Raw genomic sequence first — 22,445 nt, 5'->3', positions numbered from 1 at the left:
CACACAAAAAATCATCCTCTTTATGGGACTAATTACAGAGCTCTTTTAAATAGCAACCATCCCCATTTCTAATATAGCATTCGCCACAACTGGAAGAACACTTTTCAGGAATTTCTCTCCTTCAAGAAATGAGACCCATGAGGATTACTCTCTAAAGGAACATCCCCCCACCCACCCACTCATACTCTTTCTCTTTCTTAGACACAGACACGAAATGCAATCAGCTTTCTCTGCTACTTACTTAACACCTAATCTTCCTTGCCTAGGGTAACGAGACAGGTTTCCATTACCCAGGCAGAACGTCAAGATTTACGTGAACTAGTCCAAAGGTGAGGTCTGCCATCTGACCCATCCCAGCAGCTGGGAAGGAGGTGAGCAAGCAAGTCCTGGCGGGAGAAGGCCCTGTTCCAGCGCAGCCCTGTGACCCCACATGGCCTCCCAGTCTTCATGGGGAGATGTGGCTGAGGTCCGAGACCAGGCAGCACCTGGGTCTACACCCCAAAACAAGGCCCCAGGCCTGTGAACACCTCTTGCTAAGACCACTCAAGGCTGGGCTTAATTAAACATAAACCTGTAGGGATAATTTTCTCTCCTGAGCGACTCTTTCCCTGTCAGGCATGTGAAATGTGCTCAGACATCACAGAAGTTCACTCAAGACACCACTCAGGTTGAGGGCACCCAAGCGTGTAACACCCTGTGTCAGATTAAGTCCACAGTGGTTGCTTGTCATCCATATTTAATTTTGTCAGTCTGTTAATTTTTAACTATGTTTGTTATCAAGGGCCATTAGAGGTCTCCAAGAACTGCGCTCAGTGGAGCGAGAAGCACTTCGTGGCAGAGCGGATGAGTCCTGAAGTTGGGGTGTCCCACTTTCCCATCCTGTCACCGAGTTCTGGCCTTCCCCACTGGCAGCACAAACCCTGAATAAAACATGATCCCATTTGGAGTCGATTTTCCTTTTTACCCCTGTCACAATTCGTTTTCTTCAAGGAGAAGTTCACTTTTCTTTTATGAAGGCTACATGTTATAATTCCAAAGTTTCTTTGTAAACTTGCTACAAAGCAGTTAGACTTCACATTCTTCCCGGCGGTATCTAGGTGCCTCTTCCTACCAAAGACGCCCATTTTGCCCTGGCATTAGCCGCTTCTCCCCTTGACCAAAGGAAAAAGCCTGCCTTGGGGCCTTAGGTCTCTCCTGGCAGGGTGCTGTCCTGAGTCCCTGCATCCTAACTGCTCCTTAAGCTACAAAGGGAGGGCTCAGGAGCCCCTGGGCCATGCCTGGGGTTCTGACCACCTCCTACTCCAAAAAGGAAACGGAAAAGCTCGTTTAACAGTAATTACACCATGCCACGCATTTCACTCTTTCCCCCAAAATAACCCCATGAAATAAGTGATAGATGAAGAAACTGAGGCTCAGTGAGGTTAAAAAAAATTTGCCTAAAATTCCAAAGTTAGAAGAATGGGTGGAAATTCTCATTAAAACCTGGCCTGTCTGATTTTAAACACTGAGTCCCAGTTATGTGCCAGCTCTTGGCACCACCTGTCCTGTTGTGATGGGGGGACCACACCATTGTTAGTAATCCCAAAGCAGTGGACTCGCGAACAGTGCTTACGGGTGAGACTCAGTGAAGGGCTCTCACTGCTAGTGATGTCCGGGAACAGACACAGGATCTAGTGAGATTAGCCTTACCAAGGAGAAAATGGAACGTGCTTAGGAAACCTGCAAAACACAGCGCAGCCAATGAAGGCAATCCTGGTGCCCCCCAGTCAGGAGGAGGCCCCCTGAGCTGTTCTCTCAGTCCCGGCAGTGGTTAGTTCCACTGGGGGCTGACGGGTCTCTCTGCACAGCTGTTGCTGAAAGCTGCCCTGGAGAGGGACATCTGGGCCTCAGTAGCAGCTCTGGCCCAAGGGCTCTGGAAGAAGGACTGCAGACTGCTTCTGAGGGGCCAGTGAGGACAGGACAAAGGTTTGTCTCTGCCTTACTAAGGAGCTCCTTAGTTCTCCAAATACCAAAAGCAGAGAAGGTGGGGGAAGGGACGGACAGAAGGACGCAAGAAGATAAACAGGGTATTTGCTTGGCCAGAAGTGGGCTCCCCTGGGGTTCAGCCACAGGACTGTGAAGAAAATCATCTCCCTAAGACACAAAATGTAACCCACAGCCTGGAAATGGGGCTGGGCAGAGTCCTGGTGGAAGGACTGTGAGAAGAATGAGCTAGAATGCCCAGGAGGAAAGGGCTGGGTGATCAGCAGCTGGAGAGTTCAGGGACAATGGGTTTGAGTAAAGGCACACACACGAACCATCTGTTATCTCTGAGAATTCAGCTGTTTCCCACTCTTGATCTGTTTCCTGTCAGGGCAGGCTTTCTTCTGAGGGGCGTGTCCAGGCCTGGCCTCAGGGGAGACTTCCTCCAGGGGGTCCTGGTGCCAGGACAAGCTGCAGAGACCACCCGGCGGATGCGGGGTGCAAGGCAGGTGCCGTCACTTGGTGATGGTGGTGGCTGTCATTTGATGTCTCGCTTTGCTCACCTGCTCCTCATTCTTTCCAGCCTCTGGCCTCTGACTTGGCTGCAGCCATGAGGACTCTGCAGCCCCGTCAGTGTCATCAGGACGTGATCCATGTTCTCAGTGTCTCAACTATCACAGCCCCGTGGGGAGCTTGTCCTGGGCTTCCTTCTTGAAGATTCAAATGCTCTGTAAAAGGCCAGCACTAAGCTCTTACTGTCTGCCAGGCGCTCTCTGAAGGGCCAAGGGCGCCCGCTACATGAGGGATTACTAGCCCCACTTGAGGTTAAGGAACTTGTTCAGTGAAGGTCCCACAGCTTATCAACGGCAGAGCCCGCGTCTGACCAGGCAGCCCCAGGAGAACTCCAGTCCCAGCCCAGGCCAGGCCTCGTGGGATTGGCAGGGAAAGAGCCCAGGAAGGGGACCGGGAAAGGAAGGGGGGGGGGGTCCCAGGTTCACAGGAGGCCGGTGCTGAGAGTGCCTGGCCTGGCCTGCCTGCCCCCAGTCTCTGATGGGAGTTAAGCCAGATGCTCCTAGGTGACCAGAAAGCCAAACAAAACAGGGAACTAGACAAGGCCAGTGTGCTCAGGAGATGGAGTACCAAGCGGTGGTTCCTCCTCCCAGCCTGACTGTCACGGAGCTGCAGATTTAGAGGGAAAGGGAAACGTCGGAGAAGTAGTAGTTCTGTTTCTACCTGGAAACAATTCAGATCCGTGAGCTGTACTGCCTCAAAGGCAACACTGCAGTCCTTCAAAGCTGTGGTTCCCCGGACAGTCACAGCCCCAGGCTGAAGGCAGACAATGCACCTTTGTGAAGGCCGAGCCCCAAGAATGAGGATGTCAAGAGTTAAGAGCAGATGCTGTGTGTGAGGCACAGAAGCAAGGCCCAATCTCCTGGCTGGTGAGGGGCTGCAGCTGCCTCCCGGGGGCTTGGTCAGGGTCCCACTACGGTCCAGTCACCATTACAGCCCTGGCTACCGCCTTCTGAACAGAAGTCCTTCTCGTGTGAGTCCCAACACATGCCTGGGCAGGAAGTATCGCTGCCGGCCTGAGTCCACACTCACACCTGCCTGCTCCCCGCTTCCCTCCAGACACTCGCGTGCACTGTCTGTGGCTGTAGGTCAGACCCACGCCAAAGCCGATGTTCTCCTGTCTCCTTTATCTCAGTATTCTCTGTGGGGCACAATTTGACAGAGGAGATGCTTAATGAGATTAGCTTTTTAAAAAAATTTACAAATGCAGCTCTCCAAAGTCGCACAGCGCTGCTCAGTAGATGCCTGGATGGGGAAGGGGTGGGGGGTGGGAGCCCAGCAGTTAGGCCACCCACAGCCCACCCTAGGCCCATCTCTCCCCGGGGACCTCTCTTCCCAGTCTGCCTATGTCTCTTTTCCCATGGTCCACTCTTGCATTTATTTTGGGTTTAACCTTTAAAGTTTTTCCAGTGTGTCACAAGGGACCTCCCAAGGGGCAGGTCTTGCCCTGGGAAGTCTGTGTTGTGATTTTAAAACCTTTTGTTTACAGGCAGGTGATGTGTCCCAGTCATCAGCGGCCCAGCAGCGCTGGGGGGAGACCTGCTGTTGCTCAGGGCAGATGAGGCCTCTGTGGGAGAAACAGGCAACCAGGACTTGCTCTCTCAGTCCTACTTACCTGCAAAGTTTCTGGCCCAACAGTGTGGCTCTGGTTAGGGGTACACAGTACTGTTTCTAGGAGGCAGTGAGGACAGTGCACTTTAACTTTCTCTCCGCCCTGTCAGCAGCAAGACTAAAGGCAAAGATGAACCCAGACTTAGAGCCGAGCTGTGTGAATACGAGGTGAGAGGGGCTGTCCGTATGTTCTCTTCTGAGTATAACTTTCCTACAGCTCACAGACGAAACCTTCCTCTCCTGTTCAGTGACTCGCATACCATATTTAATACATTTCAAATACCAAGGACGGTGAAAGTAAGGACGATCATTTCTTAGATTGTTAATGATCTTCGAAATCAGATGTTTGCTGCACCAAGTTGTTCTTCCACTTCTAAAATAATAAGGCAGTTCTGAGGCTTATAGTCCTGCTCCCTGCCTCATAATTTTTAAGAATTATCCAGAAGTTCTTTAAAAGGGGGATCTGATGTCAAATAAGCATCTTCAACTCAGAGATTGAGGCAAAGAAAGACCTCATAATGAAGCTGGGCAGAAGTAGACATAAGATGCAACTCCTTTTCAATGACAGCTTCTGTCTCCTGGGTCCTCGTTCTCGACCAGACAGACTGGAAAACACATCCACCCTGTTGAAGTGAGATCTCCTGGCAGATGTGACTCATGGATGCTAGAATGAGACTCTTCTAATACGAAGCTCTTGATGGTTCAGGAGCCTAAGAAGATACAAGCAGCAGCAGCGAGGCCTCGGCTCTGGACAAGCCTCCCCAGGGTGCTTCGAGTCCGGCTCTCATATCATGTATATTTAGTGTCATGGGCCCAGTTCTACCAAAATCTTAAGAGATAACATCTCCAAAATCACATCACCACAAAAACAAAACGCTGCAGTCTACTTGAGATCATTTTTGCTCTAATTAAAATTTTTATTGAAATCTCTCAAATGTTACCAAGAAATAGTTTTTGCAAAAGGGGGAAAAATAGCTAACAAGCAAATTCAACATGGGAGCTCCCTCTGCTGGTCTGCAGTAGGTTGATATGTTACAAACACATTCCCAGAGACAAATCTAATTTGCTGGAGAAGTGGACAAAAGACAGGTGTGTTGGGCTTTGCCTCAGGAGAGAAACACTAGAAGAAAAAAAAAATCCATGTCTCAAAACAGAGCACAACATTGCTAAGAAAAGCAAAATTAAAAGCTTCTCCAAAGACATATAATAAGACTTCCAAAACAAAAACGGAATTATCCACTAACGGGATGCTCCATTTTGGTCTCCCCTCTGCTCTACCTCCAGTTAATAAAAATTCTCTTAGGCCCTTTGGGTGAAGGTTAAGTTCTGATTCCCTTGTCTCTGCCTCCAAGTCTCTTCTTACAGGCTTCTCATCTACTTAGAGAAGAAAGATCCAAGGAGTCACTGGAGGAAGGCCTTCCCAAAATTCCATCAAAGAATTAGTCTTTGGTGAGCCAGCACTGAAGTGTGGAAAGAGCTGGGAGTCAGGTGACCTGGCTCTAGTCATGGCAGAGACACTTGCGACTTTGGGTAACTCTCCATCTTCTCCGGTCTGTTTCCTCATCTGTAAAATGGGTCAGACCAGCTGATCTGTAAAGCCTCTCCCAGTTCATTCTATGATTCTCATATTGAACAAAGACATTTAAGTAACCATATTTGTTCACCAGTCTTTAGGATACAGAACCCAAGCTTGCACTGGGAATGACCCCAGACAAGAAGTGGGGTTGAGCACAAGGATCTCACTGGTAAGATGAGAGTCCCACCAACTCTAGGACCGACGTGGCGGTGCCAAGTGGATTCCAGGCTGGGAAGTCTCACAATCAAAGATGAGCACACAGGGAGGGTGCTACCATGGGCAGTCCATCCCATTAAGGCATAATGGTTGAGTCCATCTAATCTTGGCACTGTCTCTCACCATCCATTCTCACAAATGGCCTGGGCTTTCTAATCTCTTAAGACTTTTCAGCTCCTTCTCCCACCATATTCCCCAGAATGACTTTTGATTTCATCCGTAATATGAATGAAGCAAGGGCAAATTACCCAGATGTCACGGCCAAAAGCCACCATTGCCGGTCCTTTCTGGCCATTGTCAATTCTTGCCTCTTCAGGGCAATGGTGAAAGGCTTTGCTGCTGATTAACCAAAGCCATGGATATTTAGACGATTATGCCAACTTGGCACCATTTCATGGTATTATGAACATTTGTCTCAAATGTCAACTGATCTGTATCTAGGCAGTCCAGGAAGAGGAAGAGGTGGATCACATGCCCACAGATGGCGAGGCTGGGCCACAACAGACGGGACTTTTTGAGCTGCTCCACAGCATCTACAGAGTTATCTCTGAGGCCACTACGAACATTCTGAGACCTCAGACGAGGGTACCTGCAGGTTTACTCTCTCTCCTCCCTCCCCTGCTACCTGCAAGGGTAACCACACGCTGACATGGACAAAGGTGGGAAAAGCAGCAGGGAAGGAAAGCAAAAAGCACAGTGAATCTAGAAACTGGGTGATCAGCCTCAGAAGAACCCTGCTGCTCTGTTTTCTGTGCCAAGAACTCTCACCACCACCACCTACACCACTACTGGTACTACTTTCTACCCACTTCTCCCAACACCGAGGGTAATCACTTCGGGGCCCAGGCACCAAGGCCTTCTCTCTGTAGTCTGCCTGCATGGTGCCCGGGAAGCTGAGCTGTCCGTGCACACACGGAGCACTGACAACTCAGCTGAAACGGAATGGACGGGTGTCCAGCTAACACCACAACTGACCCCACAGCCTGCGAGAATGCTCGCTGGGGCTGCCTGCAGGTGTCTTATATAACACAGTAAGTTCTGTACAACATACAAGAGTTTTAAGCCAGAGAGTTTTAAGAGTTTTCTGGGAAGCTATTTATTTCATCCAGACTTGTAAATAAACACTAAGCAAAACAAACAAAACTACCACCTTTCCAGGATGACAACTTATCAAAACCAGGTTTTCCTGCTTCCAGGAATTACACTTGCAGTCAGACAAATGAAAGCTACACTGCCTTTCTTTTCCTTTTTTTCGCTACTGACCATCACTCTGAATCTTCACACTGATTACTACTCCTTGTACTAAAAGTAAAGCTAACAGAAACTTTTTTTCCCAAGGGAGGAGAAAGGATTGGTACGTAGACAGTAATCTTTGTGAAGACACAAGGGAGTTTGTTTAGAAAACTCAGGCTATTCTTAACTAAGAAAGCAAGCTGGTCAGAAGAGAGACCTCTATCTTGACCTATGATTACATTTAAGACACTATACTGTAACTTCTATCCTGCAGGGTCTCTTAAAACTGGAAAAAAGGAACCCTTACCTTTTCTTTAACATGCGTATGATAGCACACAGTCCTCCCAACTTTCCCCTCTGTCACTGGATCTCACAGAACACGAGAGTGGAAATCCCTCAACACACAGAAACACACAGAAACACACACACACAGAAACACACACACACACGTAGGCCCTGTGACAAGTGCACGCCTCCCGCTGCAGCCCGTCCACACAAGGCACACAGGTCTACGCTCGGGCGACGCCCGCTAGCCAGCTGGGAGCTGGGGAGGTCACCGGGCCCGGTCTCTCGTGTGTGATATGAGGGTGAGATCATTAAGGAAGAGAGAGGTGTTGTTTCGGGCAAACATCAGGCAGTGGGTGATATCATTGCTGTCAGATGGTCCTCATGAGTCCCGGAGGAGTGTCAGCTTGATTTAGAGGGAATCAGTAATCTCTTGAAGGTGGATCTGTTAGCTGGATAGGTGTTAGTTGTATGGTGTGCTCTGGGGAACCAGGTTTGAAAGGACTGGTGGTGGAGTGAGTGAAGTCGTGGCCGCTGGGTATAAATTACCTGGGCATGCAGTGAAGCGGGATAGGTGAAAGCAGGAGGAGGTAGAGCAGGCGCTAACTCCGCTGGGTACAGAGGGTACGGGGCCCACACTTCAGGGCTACTGGGGTAAAGTGCAGGCACTGTGAGCTCATCTGCAAGAAAAGAATAAGGGAAGAGTTAGTGGTTACCAAACAGCTGCTTTCAAATCAGAAACAAAACACCCAATAACCCCGAGCCCCAATCAATGTCAGAAGTCCAATTCTTCTCATTCTTTTGATAACCTGTTGGCTTTGGTCCCCCAAACGCAAAGCAAGGGAAGGGTAAATACAAAATGAAAACAGCAACGAGCATCTGCTGCCTGTCTGGCCTGCTGAGATCTCAGGCCTGGGCTCCACCTTGGATACTCTGATGTCTTTCCAACTGTAGCAGGGGGAGCCCAAGAACAGTGGGGATTTCCTGCACAAAACAGCAAATGTGGCCCTCTGAAGAAACAGGGAAGAAAAGAGCCAGCAGGCGATATCCCAGGAAAACCCACTGCAGAGCCACTGGGAGAGCACTGGCTTACTGGCAGGACCCTGACAGACCAGAAGGACAGTGGGATTCTTCTGTTAATCAGCGTAATTACTACTGACAAATGTCGAGATCACCAAGCACGTTCTGTTTAGAAGCACGAGGCCCAGACACTGTGCCGACAGGGCATTTAAGACGTTACAAGCTTAGAGACTGGAAATGAAGAGCCTGGGGTGTTCTGATTAAAGCTCAGAGCCACAAAGATACAAGTAAGGCCGTTTGCAATTGCTGTTTACACCGACTGTGTTTTCCAGGGGAAAGCAGTGAGTCATATTGCCAGCTGACTGGTCTGATGTTCCTCGTGCAGCCCCCATTCCATTCAGGTCAAGCTGCAGTTTGCCAGACTGAAGGGCAAGTGCCCGGGCCTCAAAACGTACCAGGAAGCAACCCATTAAAGTAACAGCAAACACATGAGGGAGCGTCTCAGCAAAGGCAGAAATAACTTCAGTCAATAGTTATGAATCTGGACCCCGTGAAGCAGCAATCTCAATACTGGCTTTTATCACTTGTCAAAGTCTGAAATCAAGTAGTCCGGGGTGCTCCCTAGGCCCTCGAGGGAGTCAGCAAAAGGTGACCCAGTATAGCCATTAGTGACACCACCGTTCAGGACCTTCCAGAAGTCTACAGTGCGTGTGACCCAGGGTCAACAGAGTCACTTCACTCGTTCCCACCAGGCCAAGCCCTCATCCCAGGTCTCCCTCAGTGCCCCCACCCCAGCTCTGACTCTGGGCGGGGTTTCAGTGTGGGAAGGGGGCTAGAAGACAGCTTTGCGGAGTGTCACGTGGGGACTGCTCTGTGGAACAGGAAAGCAGCTGAGCCTGTGGACTGGTGGACGGCAGGGTGCGGCAGCCAGAGTGGCCGGAGCTTCTGACAGGATGAGAGTCCAGGGCGGACAGACAACTATACTTCAGGGGGAGCCGGGCATCCCGACAGTGCAGTGTGACACACTGTGCTCACCGGCCACCCGACTCCCTCTTCAACAAGGCAGTTCAAGTGCCCTCTTCAGGAACTGTGACGGGAAAGCAGCCTGCTTATGCATCCAGGCTGGGGAGTCCAGGCCAGGAGCGGACAACTAGTTATCACTTGGACAGGGAAACAGCAGCAGCAGCAGCCTCCCTGGGATGATCAGGCCTACACCACCTACTTCCGGTCCTAGCGTGTGCAGGCAGCTGGTCTCTATAAGGAGATTCCTTACAGAGGGGTTAAGAGGACGCTTGACAGACCCCGGTGTTTCATGCCACGATGAGTCCATATGATTTCCATTAGAGCAACTGTTGTGGCAGCCTGGCTCGTGGAAACGGACCACTGCCAGAACCAGTGCCCTGGATTTTAAACAAACAACCATTCTCAAGAATGGCAAGCTATTATTGTTGCTGTTATGGTTATTTCAGCTACCATGCTATTTTAAGACATTCTGAGTCTTTTTTTATAGAGTCAAGAGAGTCTCAAGACCCAGCACAGGAATTTGTCAGTCTGTGCTCGTCCAGCGCACGGTGACAGCAGACTACCGGCACATCAGAGGGGCTGTGCTTGGCCTGCGGCCGATCAGTGGTGCTTCCTTTAGAAAGTTTCAAAAATGCAATGAATTTGTCTTTTAAGATATCTGATTCTAAAGAGAGAAATCATGGAGATAAGGTAGTCAGGGTTTGGATCTCAGTCTGAAGGAATTTATGACTTCCAGACATTTCCACATTTATCCTAAAGCATTATTTCACACTGAGTCTACAGTGACGCTTGGAGACATCTCACTGATTAACATGCACAAAACCTAGCCCAGCAGAATGGCGGCAGCCGGTGGTGGTGGTGGGGTTGCTTCCAAATCCCCTAAACCCCAAGCTGCAGAGTAACAGCACAGTCAGGTCGTGGGGCAGAGGGCTAAAAGAGGTTAGGGGGACATACACTTGACAAATCCCTTGCTGCATCTCGTCATCTCCCCCTCCACTCATATGACGGGATCTGGAGATACTGTCAATATCCAGAGGCACGCAGTGGGTTGGTCAGGAAGAGGATGAGCTGAGAAAGTGCCGATGGGGAGATGCTCTGTGCTGGAGAGCACTGGGAGAGGAGGGCAGTGAGGCTGGTTTCTAACAGCCCGTTCTCAAGGTCAGAGCTGGGTCTCACTCAGATCTGCACCCTTGGGCCGGCTTGGCCTGGCATTTACTGTGCAGTAATGCTTTCTGTATTAAACAGTATCCTATCCGACAAAAAATTCCAAAAGTTGTTTAAAGATATACCAGTTTTCTCTGTTAAAGGAACTTAGGAAATACCCATAGGAACTAGATCTAAAATTTCTCAGTCCTTACAGTATTTGTCACATGCACCAAATAAACTGAGCAAAGGGAGGCTCAAACCAGAGCCAAGTGTTTCAGAGCAGTCATTTTCAAAGTTAAAAATAAAAGCGATGGAACCTTTCTTCAAGCATGTTCCCAGAATCCTTTTTAATAAAAGTGTAGCTGTTTTGATTGACTTGGTGGTGGTGACAGGGATGGCTGGAGGACCTCAGCCCGTGACAGTCCCCAAAGTACACTAGGGGTCCAGAGAAAACAGTTTGAACACCGCTCCTACAGATGCCCTCAACCAGAGACCAATTTTTAAAGTAAGCGCCTCTTCAAAATCTCTGAAGTCTGAATTCATTCCTGCAGCTCCTGGAAACCCATCTGAGAGAGGGAGGGAGGGCAGTTGAGTAGCCAGAGCAGGGCGGAGAAGAAACAAAGAACAAGGAGACAACTGGAGTGGAACAGGACAGGCTCTCTTGACTGACTTCAGTGGCCAAGGTACCTTGGAGTGTCTACAGTGCCAAGGGGGCCAGTGAGTGAACCTTTATGGCCTCATAGATGAACTGCTGAAAAGTCTGACTCAGGAAATACAGTAGGTAAAAAAAAACAGGGAGAACAGTAAATAACTCAGGCAGAGCTGTTCATTCCCTCCATGCTCCCAAGCTGTATCTCCACACCCGCACCATGGCACCCACGGTGCCCTCCCTTTCCTGTGAGCCAGCGCTTCCCAGAGTGTGGTCCCCAGACCAGCAGTTTCAGCAGTAACTGGGGGCTTGACAGAAATGCAAACTCTCAGCTCTACCCCAGACCGACTAAATTGGAAATTCTGCCCTCCAAGTGATTCTGATGTGTATTTAAGTTTGAGAACCACTGCTCTAAGTTATTTTGTCTTTCTCTCTTATTATATTATTAGCTGCTTGAGTGAAGTGTTAGGCATTTTGCTTTCAAAGTACTTAGCATAGTACCTGTTACACAGAAGTATGTTGAATGAATGAATGAAACATTCCAGGAGAGAAAACGCAAGTGAAAATCATAATCCCGGGCTTGTTTCATGAGAAACTGGAGGGTCAAAGCAGACCCAGCCTGACATCCCCTGCTTGGCTCAGAGTCGCTGGGGACAGCAACACAGGGGCAGGAAGGCAGCCGGCCCACGTCAGGATCACAGCTGGGCTAAGCAGCCCTTGTGGACGCGGACACTTCAGCACGAGGATGAAGACCCCCAAACCCACGCACCCTCCTCTGACGGAAGAGGGTGGTTCGCTAAATCGGCTTTTTGCATGTGTACACACTCTTTCTGGTTGCTAATGTGGTGCTGAGAAAATTGCAACAGTTAGACAGACAGGTTTTCCACAGCACGACTACCTACTGAGGGAGCAAGCAACCGCACTGCGCAGTGGGCTTCACCTTCCAGAGTCACTGCCCATCGTGCTCAAGCTTGATAGGATGGGAAGGCTGAAACAACAGAAAGTTTGCTGCACTGGGCCCGTTAGGAAGAACTGGAGTTCAAGGAGGGGGGTTAAATTCCCCGTAACAAAAGAGGCTCTTGACCACCCAGAGTGAGCCAGGCCCCAGTGAGCAGAAAGGGAGCAGGTGGCCAAGGCTTCCCGTCTGGGCCTAATCCGACCCTCCTGGGAGACTGCGCCGGTCCTTTCCCAGTGCGTGCGCCCCATCGATCTGGCTACATCCTTTCTCCTTTTGCACCTCCGAGGGTAAGGTTGTGGAGGGCTCACAATATACATCTTAATAGGCCTTTTTCTTAACATGAGGTATACAACCAGAAGAGCTCAAGCTGGATAGGACTGGAAACATCCCGAACTCCGCCCTCCAACCCCTTTGACAAGAAAGAACTGCAGTCTTTGACGAAGGTTAAAGCCGAAAGAGCACACGAAGGTCCTCTAGCCTGCCTTTCCATTTGGAAGAGGAAACAAAGATGCTGACTGGTGAAGCTTCCAGTCTAAGGTCACACTGAAAACAGATAAAGGTGATTGACTCTTAGAAAGAACTGAGATAAAGAGGAACAAGGAGAATCTTTCACGGACGTAACCTCAGTACAAGCTGACAACACAAGGTCCCAGGATTTTGGACCACTATTTACTGTGTCCCTTGAATATTTCTATTTGGAAATATTCCACAGCAATCTCATGTTCAACGTGTCTGAAATGAAACATACTCCCTTCAATGGCCTGTCCAGATTTCAGTAAGAGATGCTTAGTTGCCCAAGCCAGGGTGACCTGGAAGTCACCCCATCCGGCCTCACGTTCAATCTTTCACCAAGGTCCTACTGAATCTATCCCAACATCGCTCTGATCTTAACTGCGTCGTGGGATTACTAAAAGGACTCCTAATAGTCCTCCTGGCGGCCGCACTGCACCCAGGTCAACTTTTAAAATACTTTACAATCTCCATGATTTCCCCTTGCTCTCTGGACGGTGTCTGAACTCCCAATACCATGACCTACAAGACCCACGTGATCCTGCCATCGTCCACCTCTATAGCCCTGGCTCTCACCTGGTTTTCCCTCCTGGTCTAGGATCAGTCAGTCATGTTCATGACTTCACCGTACGTGGGTCTCTCCCACTTCCAGACCTACTACATATTTGTTCCCTCTGTCAGGGGTGTTCTTTCCTTTCCTCTGGCTTAATTCTTATTCATTCTGCAAGGGACTCCAGCATAGATGTCACTTCTTCGGGGGGGTGGAGGAGAGGAGGTGACTGCCTTCTTTTGGTGGAAGCATCCCCTCTGTGTTCTAGAGCATTCTACAGCTGCCAATCACAGTACTTACTTCCAAGACTGTAAGTTCCTACTCTGTGCCTACCCCAGTGACTAGCACAGTATGCCCGACAGTATCAGGAAGTCACCCATCTCCTCTGTGCTTGACAAAATGAACGGAGGAAAACACAGCTTGCCCTTCAGAAGGAAATGATCAAACTGTAGATTAATTCAACTCTCTGTGGGAGAGAAACAGGCCCAGAAAGTGGATGAACGTGAGAGCATGTAAATGCTACTCCTTCAATAAGTAAGACTGTTTCAACCCTGCTTCAATATCACCTATCTTCATACATTTTCATACACAGCTAAGAGCGTGCACATCATTATGCTGGATCCTGATTAAAAGCTCTGGAGAATGGGGCAGGAATGGGTGTCTCACTTACATGACGAGAAAGGTCTACTCAAGGTCTCAAAGCTAACCCACAGTGTCTGAACTGGGGTTAGAATCCGGGTCTCACGTCTCAAGGTTCAGGCTCCCTGCCACCTCCCACCCTGCCCTTCCTGACACCCGATGCCCTCACTGCTGGTGGCGGTGACAGGCCCCTGGAGCGCAAGTGGCCTAGCTTTTAGCATACTCAGTTCACGGGAACAGACTCAGGGACACAGTCCGCCAGGACAACTTGCCTGACAGATGAAGAATTCAGCCAGAGGAAACAGCAGCCATGACACAGAAGGTCCAAATATGATGAAAAATTCCAAATAAGCAAAATAAATCAAGGATTCTGTGAAGCAATCAACTCCTACTCACATACCTCAGCCAGGAGTCGATCCAAGTTTGTTAAGTAAACGCTTCAAAAATCAGCCTCGCGAGGCCCAGTCTGCTGGGGACTAATCCATTGGACATGCTTTTCTGGTGTCGGGGTTGAGAACATAGCCCACTCCCAGCTCCTCTGGCCCAGCACAGCGCACACAGCTCCTGCAGTGGGTGCAACAGTGTCCCCCCGAAATTCACATCTGCCTGGAACCTCAGAATATAACCTTTTCGAAAACAGGAACTTTGCAGATTTAATTATTTAAGAATCTCTAGATGAAATCATCCTGGTTTTAGGGTGGGCCCTAAATCCAACAACTGATGTCCTAATAAGAAGAGGAGAGGGCATGGAAAAAAGGTGACTAAAGATGGAGACAGAGGTTGGAATGATGTGCTTACAAGCCAAGGAATGCCAAGGGTTGCCGGCAGCACCAGAAGTTAGGAGAGACGCATGGGACGGTTTCTCTCTCTGAGCCTCCAGAAGGAACCAACACTGCTGACACCTTGACTTCAGACTTCTGTTCTCCTAAACTGTGAGAGAATACATTTCTGTTGTTTTCAGCCACCCAGTTGGTGGTCATTTCGTATCACAGCCCTAGGAAACCGTTAGTTACCACAGAATGTCACACACACCCTTTCAATTAGCTCCCCAAGAAGAAAGTATAGAGGAAGAATCAAAAGATTTGGTGAAAAGTTTAAAAGCTGTGTTCAGCACCACCCAGCACAAATCACGACTGTAATTTTTGTGTTCTGCACAGGGAACCAGCTGTACTCAGTGCTGGAGATACCAGGAGAAATCAAGCCTGTGTTCAGCCCTCCTCCACTTCTGCCTTCTTATCCCGATCTTGGGCCACCTTCATTGCTGCAATTATTAATTCCATTTAGGATGATGCATAAATCTACAGCTTTCCATGTAGACATCCTAAACGCATCAAAGTCAACTCATCCAAAAGCACACTGTCACTCATAAACCAATTCCTCTGCTTACTTTCCCACAATGTCCTGTATCCCATTTATTCATGTCCAAAGCCTCCTTTATTTCCCAAATCCAAACGACTGCTAAGTCCCAACACAAAAGATAACAGAGACTGATGACGATGACTAACTGCAGTAAGAAAGTAGCTAACGTTTCCTGAGCATATTTCATGTGCCGCACACTGTGCTAGGGCTCCTTATGGGAGGTACCAGTGTCAGCCCCTTTTACATGACAGGAGGCAGAGGCACACAGAAATTAAACCCCTAGTCCAAAGGCTCACAGCAAGTGACAGAACCAGGGTGGGAATCAAAGTCATCTCAGCCCAGAGTCCAGATCCCTCACTTCCCTGCCTCTCCGTATTAACTATGGTGCCTATATACCTTTAACACTACCTTTTCCTTTCCATCCCTACTTCTACCACCCAAATGCAGGTTCCCACGTGGACTATTTTAACAATCTCCTGACTTGTAATAACTTCCACCGTCTCTCTACTCCAATTTTTCTCTCATAACACATATTCCTAGAACAACTCTTTAAATCTGCAGGCCAGTCCAGACCAAAGAAGTAAGTATGCCAAGGAAATTCCAAAAGCAAGCTGGTCTTCATTCAGCTGGCCCAGAGTCACCTCCCCTCCAGTTAATGACTTTCTGCCATGCCTCTGGGCACTCATGGTCCTGTTCGTTCCTTACTGTGCAGCTGTTCCATGCCAAAACAACATCCAACCCATGGTATTAAAAGGATTTGATCCCTGATCTGAGAGATGAAGGGAACCCAGAGCACAAGCAGGAAGAAAACAGTTCCTCTGGGGACTTGATCTAAGTCACCACTGTTACCTACTTCAGCTCACCACAATAGGACACTTTCATTCCTCTTCCTTCCTGAGACCTGCAAGCCTCCCCAGGCACACGAACTTGGAGGGCATCTCTCTGAGAGCCTGGATTTCTGTTAACTGCAATCAAATTGGGCTGTTTAACAAGAGCTCTACTTCCAGAAAGCACTGGATTTCTATCATATAAACAACATAAAAACATCTGCCCAGTTCTACTCTATTAGAGACCTTGGGCAGCTTCATGAGGGTAGAACTCGTCAGCTGGAGTCACCAATGTGCCCTTTCAGTGTCTGGTGCAAAGCACGCATTCAGTAAATATCCCCTGAATGAATACACCCTCCCTTTTACATAGCATACACCCTTCCTCCTCTTTTCTAGTCCAGAACTGTACTGTCAGTTAAAGCATTTCTGCTGTCTCTTTAGCAGCCCAAACAGCCTTTTCCACCTGTGGTAGGTAATTTAATTATAAAGAGATTTCGATACTGTACGTAAGAGTGGCTGTCTGTGGGACCAGGCACATATCAAATGGTAATAAGGTTTATACAGCGCACACTTTCTGCAAAATACTTTGCAGACTTTAACCTATTTATCCTCCAGAACATCCTTTTGAGGTAGGTACTGCTAATCCATGTCACAAAAGCAGGATGCCAACTAAGGGCTTGGAAAGGTTAAGTGACAGGCCCAAGGCTATGCAGCGGCGAGGAGTGAAGCCGTGATTTGACAATAAGCAATGTGGCTCCAGAGCTCACGCTCACACTGGTTGAGACAGTGGTTTTTTCCTAGCCCAACACCTTCCCCTCAAACCACAAAGCTTAACTTCCTAAATTAGAAAAGGCAGGTCACCCACCACCTTCAAAAACAAAAAAGAACAAAATACTACTTTAGGGTGGATGAATAACAGAAGAAGTTATTTTGAAAACACGAAAATTCTGGTCTGCCTATCTGGGCCCTGAAGATTTATCATTAATACTTAATTTAAAAAATTTGTAATAAAAAGAAAAGCATACTCATAAGGTAATTTTGACCTGACTTTTACAAGAAGTAGTTAGGAGACATACTGTGTGAGGATGAGCAGTAAGGAAGGGAGAAAGAAGGCATGAGACGTTACAGGTTTGATCCCTAAGACGGCCTATGAGACATGTCCACCACTTGTGTTTCACCGACAGTACTCAAGGGAGTAGAAAGAAAGGAAGAGCCGTTCCTCCCTCCATTTAAAAACATTTAGGAAAAAAATTAGTGTTTGAGTAAAACTTCCACTTGCCATTCACCTTTTTAGGGTACACGTCAATTGTCTGATAAGGGAAGAAAATGAGGGAGGGAGAGGTATGTTTACAAGAATATGGGCAGGCACAGGTGTCTTTTAAATGAAATTGCTGCTTGGACGTATCTCTATTTAGTCTATAAAAATAGATAATCTACAAAACTGTTTTACTAAACTACATGCAACTTGAGTGCAGGGCCTGTCTGTTTTACTTACCATGTACCCCCAGTGCCTAGCATAGTACATTTATCCAGCAGACACAACTTTTTTATAAATGCCGTGTTAGGCATAAATCTTTGCATACCTTTTATTCTTTGAGATAAATTCTAAGAGTGGAATGACGATGTCCCGGTGATAAGCAAGAACCCTGATACATCTTGCTGTACTGAAATGTCTCAATACATATCCCCAATAGAGGCAGAAGCATTTGTACCAACTTTTAATATGACAATATTGGGAATCATTAAAAACAAAACTAAACAAAATGTTGATTTTTTTTTCAGTTTCTAATTTTTTTTTAATGAAGGTACTAGGAATTGAACCCAAGAACTCATGCATTCTGAGCATGCTCTCTACCACTGAGTTATATCCCTCCCACCAAAACTCAATTTTATAAGCAAAAAGATCAAAAATTTTAATGTACATTTCTCTGATAGTTAATAAAGCTGAACCAAGTTACTCTAGATTCTTAGTTGGAACAGGTCCTACCCAGAAAAGTATTCATTAAGGCATGCTGCTCTCTTAAAAAGCCCAGGATAGACCAAACGTCCTTCCCCACAGCTCCCATAACAGCACGTGTACCTTGATTACCGCACCTGTCTACTACTGCACTTACATGGAAAATGGTCTCTTTCTGTATCTTTCACCCTCCCCGAGCTGTGATCTCCTACTCCTACCTAGCACTATGTCTGGCACACAGAAGATACTCAACCAAAGTCTGTTAAACTTACTAGTATTACCAAGTGCCTGCAACTTATTACACTATCAAGGACATGTAACACTGAGAAATAATCAACCCAGATGGTTTACAATTCAGCATATTTCCTTGACTTTTAAGAAAATGTCAGTCTAAATCTTCGCAGGCTCCAGTCCTGGATAAAAAGGCAGAAACTTTAATAACTTGTCACAGCTATCAGTTTTCAAGAGATTGAAATTAACTTAGGGAATTGATGAATCAGAACCTCAAAATATACCTTAGAGTACAAATAACACAAATCTAGACACACACAAGCATAGTGGACCACGGGCCACGGAGTGAAGCTGTGCGTCTCCACAGAGCTCCTCCTCTCATCCCTTCCCTCATCCTGCTCTATGAGCTCAGCAACTCTACTCCATTATGGTTCTCCATCTTTGTTCCCTGGCGGGCCCTGGGCTATTCACCCTTGATATATCCACAGGGAATGGCAGGGAATACTCACACGTCACTGGCAGAGTGTAATATCTTGGCTGCACAGGCGGGTGGGCCACAATGGCAAAACCTCTGCCCTCCCTGCTTCTCCTTTCCTGGTTTTCTCTCATGTTAGAGCAATCCAAGTCTGTCGTTTGTTGTTTTGAAAATAGCTGAGTTAAATATGCATGGTTATGTCAGAAAGTTCCAAGCATACTTTCAAGAAAATTTATCCATGTTAATGGAAACAGGCAATAGCTTATGCTAACGCTGTGTAGCTCCAGGAAATCACTGGAAAGTATAGCCCATAGACTGAAAGGTACCAGCCTTTCAGAGGATAAAGACCAGCTGAAGTAAAATGCCACCATCTCTACAGATCAATAGCTGGAAAGCTTACAGTTTTTCCTGGTTTCGCAGGTGATACTATAATTTGAAATTCAAATTGCAACTGTAAAATGGAAACAGTTCACACAGAGGGAGCTGTGCATGTCATTTAGCACCTTCCTGACTGAGGTGGCTGAGGCACCGTACTCCAACAGCCACCATCATCACCACCCCTCCCCGACTCCTGGCTGTCCAGGGCACTGAGACCGAGGCACCAGAGTGCCCTATGGCCAGAGCTGGGGCCGGTCAAAGGCAGGGATATGGTAGTCGAAGTGCACGTGTGGTAAATGTCAAAAAAAAAAAAAAAAAAAAAAGCCCCTGTGTGAACATGCCTTCCCAAACTATCCCTGCCCTGGCCTCTGAATGGAAAATAAGGAGGAAGACACAAAATAACGAGAACATCGGTCCCTCGTGGCACAGTGATCACCGCGATCACTGTCCAAGAGAAAGTCTCCTCCCTTAGTGTCAGGTACCTCAGCACCACGATGTTGATGGATATGGCAGACTGCTTGAACACTTCTCTGTGAGGAGGTGTTTTAACACTGCAGGAGGGCTAGAAATTAATCACTTAAATATGGAAAGTCTCATATTGCCAATTACTGTAAACTATGAAAAACCACAGGAACAAGGCCATTGGTAGACCCAAAACTTCCTGTCCACAAGTAACAAATTTATTAGCATACAGAGAACTAAGGAACTTGCCATCCTTTTCCATCTCCTCCAAACTCTGCTTCCGGATTTATTCAGTTTTATAATCTGATGACCTCAGAATAAATCCTGAGTGCAAACAAAACTCCACTCCCAGAAACACTGGTTCCAAGAACTGCTTTCCTTGGTCCCCCTATGCTCTCAGAGCTGACACAGGCTCCACATGACCACAGAAGGACAATTCCACCTGCATGCTCTATGATGGCACTGAATAACATGTTTTCTGAGAGGGCTGAACCATGAGGCCACAAGATGGTGAAGTAACTGGGCAGTCTCCAGTTAAGAACAATAGAAAGAATAATAAGCCAGTTCTTAAATGCAGCTCAGGGCCAGCACAAAAGAATAAAGCCTACAAGATACAAAAATCTCCATCTAGTCAGGGCTGCTTTCGCTCAGATTTTATCACACCTCTGTCAATGGCTTCAACAAATACTTGCTAAATCCCTACTAGGGGCCAGATGCTGGGTGAAGGCCATCATTTTCAATTTCTCCCACCCAAACGTGGGACAGTAATGCTGAGCCATGAAAGAGCCTCACTATCTACAAACCTGAAAGTGTCTTGGTGAAGAGAATGTACTTGAAAAAGATTATTTGGAAATGGAACTCCTCATTCATCTCATGGCAGCACGTTGTAAGGAAAATATGATTTGTCATCTGGAAAGTGCTGGAAGGGCTGTAAACTCTTCAGCGAATAAGCAAATGGTCACTGAAAAAAATATGGACAAGCGAAGAACAAATGACCTACTTGTATCAGTGTTACAATGGGGTAATTCCAGAAATACAGTGAAAGGTGACTTAATACGTTTCACCTCAAAGTCAAACAAGTGTTTCTCCTCTTTAGGTCTTAGTTGTAAATCTTGCTAACTGTGCAACCTTGGACAGTTTATCTAATTTAATTTCTCTGAGCCTCAGTTTCCTCAGATGAAAATACAGGCTATCACATAGGTTCATTATAAAAAGTAGATGAGAACGTGGAATGTGTACAGGAAGTGCGCTGGACTACAGTGTCAGCTAACAAGAACAGTTGACACCAATATAGGAAAGGAGGTGAGGACACAGTCTGGAGGTGCAAATAATGTCTGTGCTATAGGAAATCTATCCTGACTACATGAAAACTCCCTGGTTCATCAAATTGCCTGGGACCTGCTTGGAGGAGACGGCAAGGAGTGGTGCTTTGGAATGTGTGCCCTCAGCTACTTTTTATGTTTAACTCTGTCTCTTCCTCATTCTTTTGTGCCTCATACTTACTGTTGAGCTCTTTTTTACTAGGAGTAAGCTGATGATGACTAGAAGATAAAGCTTTGTTAACTACGTATTCACTTTTTTAATTTTTTAAAACAACAGTACTCTCCTTTAAGAGTAGAAGATTCCTTTGAAAGAAGTCTCACTGCCCTTCAGCTTCTCTAAGAGGATCTGATCTGTTCAAAAGGTCCACTTAACCTCATAAACAAAACTGTCCAAGTACCTTTGGAGACTCTGATCTACACCTCTCTGGCCACCCAATTCCACCAGCTACAACAAATTACTATTACTATTACTAGGTCCTAAGTTACAACAGCAGCTCCAAGAGCTGACGTTATCTTAGTACTCTGATGGCCTTTACCGTATTTGCCTTTTTTTCTCCATTTGCCTTTTCCTCTCCATCTCTTTGACTCACAAAAATCAGAAAGATTTAACCACAAAGTTTAAGAACAACCATAACAAAAAGCCTAGATCTTAATTGTGCAGGAGGTTAATAGTCGCACTGTTGACTTTGCAGTAAGATAAACAGTAAAAACTTGGCAAGTACTAAGTATACAATCCCCACTTCCCCACCTCTCATTCCTGAAGATGGTACTCATTCCTGGGATGTGAATGACAGGAAGAGTTCATGAGAGAGAACAGGGCATCTAACCTGGTTAGAAACACTGATACAGTGAAAGAAGACTAGAGGGGTCAGGTTACTTGAGCTTCTTTACTTGGGGGAAAAAGTCATCCTATCTCATGAAGATCTTGGGTTTTTGGTGATCAAGATTACCTTCAAACTCTAAAAGGCTGCCAGTTAGTCTAAGTCTTTTTCCAGTTTTATGCTCATGTGCAAAACTAGGAAAACCTGTGCGAGAGGGTCAGCAGGAAAGCTGGCTGGTTCTGGCATGACTTTGGAGCCTTGGCGGGCAATCCACGCTGGAACCAAGGAGTTTGTGGGGCGGCTTCACCTCCCCAAAGTTAGATACCAAACTTTTTAACAGTAGAAAGGGTATGCCCAAAGCGGTCCCAGCGCCAGCAAGATCTCTCACAAATCTAGAGCTTGCAGCCAGTTAAGCATTCTGAAGAAGGTCATATGAGGTTCTTTAAAAAAAAAAAAAAAAAAAACCAAAAAAACAACCTTGAGGGAGAGGACCTTAATGTTCAAATCGAGTCTGGTTAAATAACTATGAAATGGCACTTTATTAAAGCCACTGAAAACGATGATGTGAGAGATGTATTTATAAATATGGACAAACAACAAAACACTCAGTGATAAAGAAAATGGGTTATAAGACAATACGTGTAGTATAATTTCATTAATAACAC

General features: G+C 47.0%; 1 protein-coding gene across 8 annotated transcripts in view; it reads right to left on the bottom strand.

The window, feature by feature from the left end:
- RBPMS (RNA binding protein, mRNA processing factor) overlaps positions 1-22,445 on the bottom strand; it is a 158,706-nt gene that overhangs the window by 19,337 nt on the left and 116,924 nt on the right. For 4 of the 8 annotated variants that reach the window (XM_074353545.1, XM_074353550.1, XM_074353543.1 and 1 more), the window contains exon 6: positions 8,003-8,133. In XM_074353545.1, coding sequence (XP_074209646.1) covers positions 8,003-8,133 — 131 coding nt within the window. The other 4 variants (XM_074353549.1, XM_074353546.1, XM_074353544.1 and 1 more) reach the window with 3 other exon arrangements.

The sequence above is a fragment of the Camelus bactrianus genome, chromosome 26 (genome assembly GCF_048773025.1).
Source record: "Camelus bactrianus isolate YW-2024 breed Bactrian camel chromosome 26, ASM4877302v1, whole genome shotgun sequence".
NCBI classification, from domain to species: Eukaryota; Metazoa; Chordata; class Mammalia; order Artiodactyla; family Camelidae; genus Camelus; species Camelus bactrianus.
Note: the sequence above shows the minus strand (reverse complement) of the source record. Positions and strands in the feature narration are given on the sequence as shown.